The sequence below is a fragment of the Microtus ochrogaster genome, linkage group LG2, assembly GCF_000317375.1.
Source record: "Microtus ochrogaster isolate Prairie Vole_2 linkage group LG2, MicOch1.0, whole genome shotgun sequence".
NCBI lineage: Eukaryota > Metazoa > Chordata > Mammalia > Rodentia > Cricetidae > Microtus > Microtus ochrogaster.
This window is the reverse complement of record NC_022028.1, coordinates 32355693-32366492: the sequence shown is the minus strand read 5'-3', so window position 1 is coordinate 32366492 and position 10800 is coordinate 32355693. Positions and strand designations below refer to the sequence as shown.

Below are 10800 nucleotides of genomic sequence, written 5' to 3'. Positions count from 1 at the left end.
AAGAAGAAGAAGAAGAAGAAGAAGAAGAAGAAGAAGAAGAAGAAGAAGAAGAAGAAATTTATTTTACATCCCAACCAAAACCTCTCCCTCTCTCCCCTTCTCCTACTCTCTCATTCTCTCCTCCCTCCACCCCTCTGCCCCTCCCAATCCACCCCTCCTCTATATTCATTCAGAAAGAGACAGGCTCTCCTGGGCATCAGCAAGTCACAGCATATCAAGCTGCCACAAGACTAAGCATCTTTCCCTGTATTCAGGCTGGGCAAGGCAACCCAGCATGAGGAATAGGTTAACCAAGAGCAGCCAAAGCACCATGGACAGCCCTTGATCCCATTGCCAGGAGTCCCGCAAATAGACCAAGCTACACAACTGTCTGTTGAATGCAGAGGGCCTAGGTCAGTCCCACGCAGGTCCCTGGCTGTTGGTTCAGACTCTATGAGTTCCCATGAGCCTGGCTAGCCTTTTCTGTGGGTTTTTCTGTCAGGTCTCTGACCCCCTGGCTCCTACAATCTCTCCTCCCTCTCCTGAGCAGGACGCCCCAAGGTCAGACCAATGTTTGGCCATGGGTCTTTGAATCTGCCTCCATCTGTCACTGGATGAAGGCTCTCTGGTGATTTCTGACCCACCCCTCCGATCTTCGCCTCCGCATGGTCTTTTATTGGAATTGCTATTTCTCGGTGTCCACAGTCTAAAATACCAGGAACCTTCAAACCTTCACACCTACAGTTGCTACTGCAACCAGGCCTGGTGGCATGTCATGTGAGAGTCCTCAGAGGTTCCCAACAACTCCAGCCGGGTCGTGGTGGTGAAGCACAACTCCAGCCGGGAAGTGCTGGTGCATGCCTTTAATCCCAGCACTTGGAAGGCAGAGGAGGAGAAAAGGAAAACTCTTGGCAATTTTGAACTTTCCAGGATTTTGTTAATTTAATGGTAGCTCTTAGTTTTAAGTCCCTGCCCCTAGTTTAGTGTGAGAATTGGTGAAATCAATAATCCCTAACACCTCTGTTACATGGGAAGAAATGCATCATAATGACACCAGGCTCTACCACTGGGGTTGACGATGCCCGCGTGAAGGTCTCTACTTAGGAGACCTCGAGACGGGAGACCAGAATAAGACAAACCTAGGAGCTTCCTTGAGAGAATGCCAGCCCCTCACAGTCTCCTCATGACCTCGTGTGTGCTCCTGTCAGCTCCTGGACCGACCGTCAGATCAAGACACGTCCTCAATCACCAGTCCCGACTAAGTGGCTTATCCCGTTCCCACTGGAGGAGCCTGAACAATACCGAGGCTGCAGCATCAGGAAGCCAGTTCCTAGAAGTCACCAAACAAGATTTTGACATGAGGGGATGTCGCTCAGTAAGAGTTCCCTTCTGGATAAGATAGCGAAGACTCCATTACAGCGAATTCTTCAGAGAAAAAAAAAAAACAATAGAAGGATGAGGGGTGGTGAGGTGGGGGTTTTCCCCGCCTCTGAAGACATCTATCAGGACAATAGCACTGTTGGCAGTGGAAAGCAGGCTCTATCTGGGGTCAAGGCCAGAGTGGTCGGCTCCTTGTCCCGCTCACCCTCCTGTGCTGCACCATAAGGTCCCAGCCAGCGCTGATACAGATTCGCTTCCTAAGAGCCCAAAGGGAATTTTTTTTCCCTAAGTACTCGAAGAAAGAACAAAGGAAAAATAGTGTTAAGAGGATTTCCACTCTGTTCCTGGCAGCTGGATGAGAAAGATGCCCCTGTTCCTGCTACTCACCTGCCTGTTCAGCACCGTCACCCCAGGGTGGCCCAGAGGTGAGTCTTGGGTCAAGAATGTGATAAAATGCACTTTTTGTTGCTGCTGTTTGCTATTATATGCCAAATGTTAGGACTATATAATGGGGTCTTAAATACTGACCTCCACATTTGTGTAAAAAGTCACTGGGCCTACAAGGATCTATGCCTGGAGAATTTTTGCTGCCTGCTCCTTTATCCTCCCGCCTGAGTGTCCAGAGCTCCATGGCTCTCTGGTGTCGCTCAACCTTCCTGGAGCTAGCTCGTTCTTGGAGCAGGAGTGAAAAGAATTCCAATCCCTTTCTCGTGCAAGCACTCAGGAGCTCCCACTTGAAGAATGGAAATGATTCTTTTCTTTTAGAGATGAGGGTAGGGCCTTTCCCTTAACGAATAAAAGGGACCGAACGTTCTGTCCCTGTAAAGGGCACAGATCTGGATAACATGTTTGTTAAGTTTGGCCTTTAAAAATATGAATGGCTTTTTGCACAGACCAAAGAACTCTTAAGCTGTTCCTCTCAGGCTTGGCAGAAAACTGGCCAACGAGGATCCTTCTGGGCACTTCTGCCTGGTATGTGACTAGAATAGATTTGTTTCTCTGCAGTGACTTGGGCCAAGCTCTGGCACCTTTGAGTATATACATTAAAAATAAGTTTGAGCCCTGAGGAGAGATGAAGGCTACGTGTAACGCAGAGTTCTGGATGGCATCCTGGGACAGGCGACAATGCAGACAAAACCTAAGATATTGTGAGCGACTATAGGCTTCAGTTAATAAGATGCCAGCCAGTTCACTGACTGGAACACAAGAAAGGAGAGGAGGTAGAACGGAAGAGGCAAGGGGTGGGGAGCTTCCAGATGCAGCAAAGATACAGGGGCCGCAAAGACTACGATCTGGGTAGTGAAGGGAGGCTCGCGGGTATGCCAGTCTCCAGGATGACAAGATGGGGACACAGATGTCTGCTCACACCCTGTGGTTGGTCCTTGTACAGGAGCCAAGATGCTCCTGAGTGTCCTGAGACACTGAGCCCTCTAGAGGGGAGCCGGATTTTGAGAGGAACACATAGGGCTCCTCTCTTTCACGCCCCGGTGTTAAGGATGGTATGAGCTAATTAGGATTAATTTGTGTAACACCACGTTCTTGGCTCCACGTTGAGACTGAAATCGGGATTTGACACAGAATGAATGTTTTAAAAGAGGGTGGAAGCATTTAGTGTTAGACAATATCTAGCGGCTGTTTGTGTGGCATTCCCTGTGGGGTTGCACAGCATATGCCAGGGTCGTTTCTCTTCTTCCTGCCGTCGATCCTCTGCAACGGGAAGGCATGAGTTTGCAACAGTATAAGAAATGGCATTTAGCTGTAAAGAAAACTTTAGAAATCACGGAAGAGTCATTATGGGACTTGCTGTCAATGCCATTAGAGGTTGAGCGACTAACCATTTCTCATAAAATTTGAGCAGGGGAGGAATGGAATGTCCCTATGAGCTTATAATCACCTGTGGAATTGCACTGGAAGTCTTGCTTGGCCATAGCACCACAGACAGCGGGGCAGAGGAGGAAATTTTTCCCTTGGAGAGGTGAGGGAATTTGAGGACATATCTTCCGCTCCAGGGAACACCGAATTGCCAGCTAGCACTCAGCCGGGACAGCTTAAGGGCGTTTTTAAAGACTTTGGGAGGAGCCGCAGAACTTGAAGAAAAGGTTGCCTGTGCCACCGACAACTCTGCAAATGTCATTTCCAGAAAGTTCAATGTCCTAATCACTTCTTTCCCCAGACTGTCAAGTTATTTCCCCTGTCCACCTGCCAGGTTGCTGTGTATGTCAAAGCTCCGGGCTGTGTGCCTCAGACCTTTTCCCTTTCCTTGGAACGAGCTTTCCATGCCATGCTTTATTCCGTCAGACTTCACACTGATGCAAGATTCTGACTGTCATTTTTGCAAAAGTAATTAAAGGCTTTCCTCCTTTCTTTTCTTTCTTAATTTCCCAAAATGGGATGCTAACTACATCGTAATACAGTCTCTCACGTGACTGGATAGCTGGATTGAAATAAGCTTTTCCATAAACATCCGTCCTTATCTTCGAATCAAAATACCTAATTCCTCTTATACATGATTCTCTTGGTATATTGATTTATTTTCTCATTCATTTGTGTATCCATTCTGGTGCTAGTGGGAATGCTGGCCCTCATATACACCAAGCTCAGCTTTAACTATACTAGGCATGACACAGACTTTTAATCCCAGAACTAAGGAGGTGGAGACAGGAGGATTCTTGGGACTCACTAGTCAGACAGTTTAGCCTAACCAGTAAGTCCCAGGTCAGAGAGAGACCCGTCTAAAGAAAAGAAAGGAAATGGCTCCTAAGGAAGGATGCCTGAGATTGACGTCTGGCTACACACACACACACACACACACACACACACACACACTTTTTGTTTGAAAAAGACTGAGGTGGATGTCGCTGTTGGCACTGTGAGCTGAAACACCACCAGGTCTCTCTGAGTCCCCTTTCCTTCCCAGCCCTAGATCCCTGCTCGGCTTACATCAGCCTGAACGAGCCCTGGAGGAACACCGACCACCAGTTCGACGAGTCTCAAAGCCAGCCTCTCTGCGACAACCATATGGATGGGGAATGGTATCGCTTCACGGGTATGGCAGGAGATGCCATGCCCACCTTCTGCATACCAGAAAACCACTGTGGGACCCATGCACCTGTCTGGCTCAACGGCAGCCACCCCGTAGAAAGTGACGGCATCGTGCAACGCCAGGCCTGTGCCAGCTTCAAAGGGAACTGCTGCCTTTGGAACACCACAGTGGAGGTCAAGGCCTGCCCTGGAGGCTACTATGTTTATCGGCTGGCCAAGCCCAGTGTCTGCTTCCACGTCTACTGTGGCCGTAAGTACCTTCCTCGCCCTCTTCCTTCCCCAGCAAGGCCACCGATGGCGTTCAAGAGAAAAGCACCATATGAATCCCAGTTATTGTGACCCAGGTTTATTTTAAGTCTATTCGTTCAAACATTATCAAATTAGAAGTGATGGATTTCCAACCTTCTGAGCACGGAAGAACCCTCTGGAGATACCTGTTGCTGCGTGATCAATAGGTGGACAGATAAATGCCCAGACATCCGCATGGTGCTCACTGTTGTTGCTTTTCAGAAATGATATACAATGAGAAGAGGTGGTGTGATATCAATAATACTTTTTAAAAAATATTTATTTATTTACTTATTATGTATACAATATTCTGTCTGTATGTATGCCTGCAGGCCAGAAGAGGGCACCAGACCTCATTACAGATGGTTGTGAGCCACCATGTGGTTGCTGGGAATTGAACTCAGGATCTTTGGAAGAGCAGGCAATGCTCTTAACCTCTGAGCCATCTCTCCAGCCCCCGACATCAATAATACTTTTAAGTGAATTTCTATATGATTAATCACATCAAAATCTGGAGATTTTTTAAAAAATAAAGATTTATTTATTATTTATAGTGTTCTGCCTGTATGTCTGCCTTCAGGCCAGAAGAGGGCACCAGATCTCATTACAAACGGTTATGAGCCATCATGTGGTTGCTGGGAATTGAACTCAGGACCTCTGGAAGAACAGCCAGTGCTCTTAACCCTGATCCATCTCTCCAGTCCCCCAAAGCTGGAGACTCTGTAAGCATCCTGGAGGGCAGGGCTCAAACCAAGGGCCTCTCAGAAGCTGGTGTCCCCAGTTCCTGTGCACATTTTGGAGAGTCCACAGTGAAACATGACCTCCCCCGTAGTCCCTAGCTCTTCCGCACTAGTCCTCTGGCCACCAGTGGGCCCACTCCCACTCTAGCTGGGGGTCAGTCATCTGAACAGCTGATCTCTCTCCAGTGGGCAATGCAGCCCTGAACCATGAAAAACGTCAGGATGGTGTTCTGGGAATTGGAGCCCGTGGCTGCATTCATGAGACTACTCCAAAGAGAGAGTCCCCTGAGCCTCGCCACTCACAGCAGATAATCGTTGTCCTTCCGTAGATTTCTATGACATCTGTGATGAGGTCTGCCATGGTAGCTGTGAGGACGCCACCGAGTGCGCATGCTCCCCGGGAACCTCGCTGGGCCCAGATGGACAGACATGCCTTGGTAAGAAAGAACTACTCACAAGGTGGAAAGGGACCCTCAGAAGTGGAGGGACACATCAGGGCCCTGCAGCCATCCCTCTTAGTCTCGGAGCATTTGCAATTGAGCTGGTCACAGTCGGTCATAACTAAAGCGCCTTACAAGCGCATGGTGTGGAGAGGGAGGTCGGAAACACACTGTCGTCTCTCGCGGCCCTGGTCCCTTGTGATTATGGAGCCATTGAAAAGCGGCCAGTGTGTCTGAGGATTGGAATATTAACTTTACTAAATTTTAATATAAAAATCAATTTTTGATTCGGTCATTGGCAAATGAAAAATGCCTGGGATAACTCAAATGACTAAATTCTGTCTGTTTTTACTAACTGTAAATACAGACTAAGTGTTTCTGCTGAAAGTTGGCATCCATTAAGGTGTGGAGCATTCCTGTAACCCTAGCGCTGAGGAGACTGAGGCAGGAAAATGGTGAGTTCAAGACCACCCTGAGCTACATAGACAAGACTGTCTCAAAAAAGAAAAGAAAAAAAAAAGAAAAATGAAAAATTGGGCATTCAAATTGAGATGTGTTATAAAGTCATTTCAAAGTAGGTTCCAAAACGTGTTATTTTCTTATGCATATTTCCTTTGGGTAGATATAAAAATGCAAGTATTTCTTTGTGTATCCTTGGCTATCCTAGAACTCACTCTGTAGACCAGGCTGGCCTTGAACTCAGAGATCCACCTGCCTCTTCCTCCCAAGTGTTGAAGTATTGGGCTTAAAGGCATTCATCACCGCGTCCCATCAATGGAAATATATTTTTACTTATTGACTTTTTCTTTTTGCCTCCGATGTGGCATCCCATCCCACTTATCTCTTCTTGACACTATTATTGCTTAGACATCTTTGCCTAGTGAAAGCCCCACGTTCCTACCTAAGCCTGTGGGCTCCAGCAAGAATACCGCAGGCAGGCTTCTGTGCTATGTAAGCAGGTCAGCTTTAGCTTCAATTCAGTTTTCGTGTAAATGAAACAATTTTAAACTTTTTGTTACACTTATTTATTGTGTATGTGGTAGGTCAAGAACAACTTGCCAGAGATGGTTCTCTCTTTCCACCAAGCTGGTCCCAGCATCACACTTAGGTGGTCAGGCTGGGCAGCGAGCCCTTTTACCCAATGAGCTAACCCAACAATTTTAATTATTTCTTTAATTAGCTTTTTTTAGGCAGAGGGAAGGAGTAAGAAGATAACAAGGCAGATGCACGTGTACCCAGTTAAAATTTGTTTCCCTTTCTTTTTTAAGTGAAAATAGAATTTTGATGTTCCAACCAGCTGGACCCCACCATCCTGTGGGGTTGGCTGCTGCTCAGACCTCAGCCTGCTTCCTTCCCACTCCATCTCTGTATTTTAGTATTGCTGTGTGGATGGACCACACGGCACCATACAGAATTATTCTATCTGTAAAGTTCACATACAAGTGACACCTTACTCCACGCGTGACGCTTTCTCTAGGGTGTAAACATGCGTGTGGAGTTGCTAGCGGTCACGATTCCTACGCTGGCTAGAAATAACAGCCCTGTGTAACATTAGACAACATAAGTAGAAGTTAATTTCTTCCTCCCATTAAAAAAATAAAAAGAAGAAACAGTCCCAAGGGTAACAGCCCAGGCTTGCCTTAGAGGCCTGGAAGATGTGCTGGCATCGGTGGGGTCATACCCACTGTCAGGAAGCTGCTGGCCTCCTGCCCTCCCTGGTGCCCTGCACCAGTGGAGAAGTCAGGGTCCAGTTAGGATCTAGGCAGGCATGGTGGCACACAGCTGGAATCCCAGCATTTGGAGTGTGGAAAGGGAAGATCAGGAGTTCAAGGCCAGCCTCTTCTGCATAGTGCCTTCTAGGCCATCCTGGGCTACATGGGACTCTCATCTTACTGACTGTAGCTTTTATTTCTGCAAGCTCTAAATGCTAGCTTCTTTTCAGTTGTGATTTATTTAGTTCCTCATTTTTCTTTCTTTCTTTCTTTCTTTCTTTCTTTCTTTCTTTTTATAATTTATTTAACTTCATTTTATGTGCATTGGTGTGAAGGTGTCAGATCCCCATGGGACGGAATTTACAGACAGTTGTGAGCTGCCATGTGGGTGCTGGGAATTGAACCTGGTCCTCTGAAAGAGCAACCAGTGCTCTCAACCTCTGAGTCATCTCTCCGGCCCATAGTTCCTTTCTTTCTTTCATTTTTTTTTCTAGTTTAAAAAAAGATGCTTGTACAGACTTCAGGGTTGTCCTTTTATTACCAGTTCAAAGCCCCCAGTTATCTTGCCTGGCCACTTGCACTGTGAGCTGTCTGTGGTGTTTTATGCTAGACCCTCATGTAGCATTAGGGGATTTCTGTGGCTCTCTGCCCCTCCCACCTGCTCCAAGGATGCTCTGTTCCAGGGCAGTTTTCCAGGCCCGACTGCACATCAGTTTCTGAGATCAAGATCTACATCCCAAGTGAGTGGGAAGTGTGAATCCATGCTGTAACCATGGCAGCACATTGGCCCAGGGGGTCCACTGCACGCCGATCTCTCCCTTTGGGCCTCCCACAGGGAGCCTCCAAATTGCTACCTGCAGCAGAATTTTACCCTCGATTTTATTAAAATATGTATTAATCCCTCTTGTTGCTGTAGTGTAATAGCTGACACTCAGTCGGTTATGAAGAAAAAGAAGCGGGGTTCACAATTCAGGGAGTCTCAGGGGTACGTTGGCAACACTGGCTCAGCTCCTGGGAAGGTCTGGTGGGAGATGGCATTCCAGGAACACAAGCGAAGACAGGAAGGTGGTGAGAACAGGGACCCCACAAGAACCACATCAATCACCTCCAATGGCCACTATCTCATAACATCGCCCTGGGGGCCAAACTTCCAACACGTGAACTTTTGGGTTTGCTTAGACCATGACCAAAGCCTCAGAGGGAGGCACCTACTCTAGGGCTCTGGATATAAATGGAACTCCACCCACCTCATCTCCTTGCATGGGACCAAAACAATGTTCTGATTCACTGTGAGCATTTAGCTCCAGCCCTTGGCTCACATCCTGAATCCAGGTTCCTTCCTAGGAGCCGAGACACACTTCATTCTCAGCTTCCTCTGCTCTGCAGGAGGAGGCAGGCATTTCGTGTCCATTTTGTGTGTGTGTGTGTGTGTGTGTGTGTGTGTGTGTGTGTGTGTGTGGTTCAGCAAGAATCTATGCATAGCTCATCAGATGCTTTATAGACTAAAAATCATTTCTTAAATATAATGTGAGAATATTTTTTAAAAAAAAATTGGATTTTACTATGTAGCCCTGGTTGTCCTGGAACTAGCTCTGTAGACCAGGCTGGCCACCAACTCACAGAGATCCACCTGCCTCTGCCTCCCAAGTGCTGGGATTAAAGGTGTGCGCCACCAAACCAGGCTGAGAATATTTTCATTTTTAGAGTTGATTTTTGAGAGTGGTTTGCCATGTAGTACCAGAAGACTGTCTCACACAGTGCTTTGCTAGCTATTTCCTTCTGCACTGTAAGCTCCTTCTATGCATTAAAACAAAACCCAATACATAATCTTGCATTTAACAATTTTTCATGAACTCATTGGAGAAAAAGGGTTTCCATAAAAACGAATAAGCATACCCAGCTGACAAAAGGAACCTCATTTTCTCCCATAGTCTTACCTTATTATATTTCTGTATTTATTGTGCATGCATGCCCGTGTGCCATGCCATGCGTGTGAAGATCACAGGACAACGTCTAGATGTCCACTCTTACCTTTCACCATGTAGGCCCCAATCAAACTCAGGCTGGAGGGGTTAGCAGAGAGCTAACTACTGAGCCATCTTGCCAACCCAGTAGTTTCTACCCTGGAGGGTAGGAACTCACAAGTGTTCAGATACCTTCCGCTTGGCAGAGAACGAGCAGAAGGCAGGTGAACGAACAGCTTGGCTGGGGAGACCAGGCCTGTGCATGTGTCTGTGCTGATCCACAGTAGGAGATTTAGCAGCATCTGAGAAGGGGTGGGGATTCAGTTCAGGGGCTGGGGACAGGGCGAGGTTGCTCAGCGATATGTCGGCGTCAGCGGTATGGTTTTTCTTCTACAGATGAGAACGAATGTGAACAGAATAATGGCGGCTGCAGTGAGATCTGTGTAAACCTCAAAAACTCACACCGCTGCGCGTGCGGGGTCGGCCGCGTGCTGAGGAGCGATGGGAAAACGTGTGAAGGTAAGACTGGATAAGGAGGGGAAGCAAACTGAGCGTCCAAAGCGAGCCTCTGGCTTGCTCTTTGACGTTTGGGAAGGTGCCCTGTTGTTAGAGGCAAATGACAGTTTGTCAGCATGAGGTGACTAACGGGGTTCTGGGCACTGAGGGCACTCTAGCTGTGGACAGAACTCAGTATTGATTTTGTCTTCAAGATTGAAGAGGAGGGGTTTCCAAGTAGTAGAACGCTGTGGGAAGCTAAGGTGGAGTAATGCTCATTTTTCTCAAACTTCAGTGTGCCCACAAATCCCACAGGATCTTGTAGAGGTGCAGATTCGGACTGAGTGGTCTGGGGTCAAGCTGAGGTGACTATGTTTCTAGATAATGGGTAGGTGCCCGAGGCTGTTGGCAAGAAGCTCAGAGCAGCAGGCAGCAGGCAGCAGGCACCGGGAACAGAGCATGCTCCACAGCCCCTTTCTCAACCTTCCTGGACCCGAGACTGGCCTCCCACTCAGCCCCCACCAGCACTCTTGTGAGTGGGGAAGTCAGCTTCACCAGGCTGGGATGGGGCCTCAGAACTTAGAATTTTTTTTAATTTTTTATTTATTTATTAAAGATTTCAGCCGGGCAGTGGTGGCGCACGCCTGTAATCCCAGCACTTGGGAGGCAGAGACAGGCGGATCTCTGGGAGTTCGAGGACAGCCTGGTCTACCAAGGGAGTTCCAGGACAGGCTCCAAAGCTACAGAGAAACCCTGTCTC

The 10800-nt window shown here is 47.6% G+C and overlaps 1 protein-coding gene across 1 annotated transcript in view; it reads left to right on the top strand.

Moving 5' to 3' along the window:
• The first annotated feature begins 1685 nt into the window (after positions 1–1685).
• The window catches only part of Oit3 (oncoprotein induced transcript 3), a 22724-nt gene continuing 13609 nt past the window's right edge, over positions 1686–10800 (top strand). The window contains exons 1-4 of the mRNA XM_005360053.2: positions 1686–1784; positions 4277–4651; positions 5759–5866; positions 9942–10064. Coding sequence (XP_005360110.1) covers positions 1715–1784; positions 4277–4651; positions 5759–5866; positions 9942–10064 — 676 coding nt within the window. The 5' untranslated portion in view covers positions 1686–1714. The remainder of the gene's footprint in view (positions 1785–4276; positions 4652–5758; positions 5867–9941; positions 10065–10800) is intronic.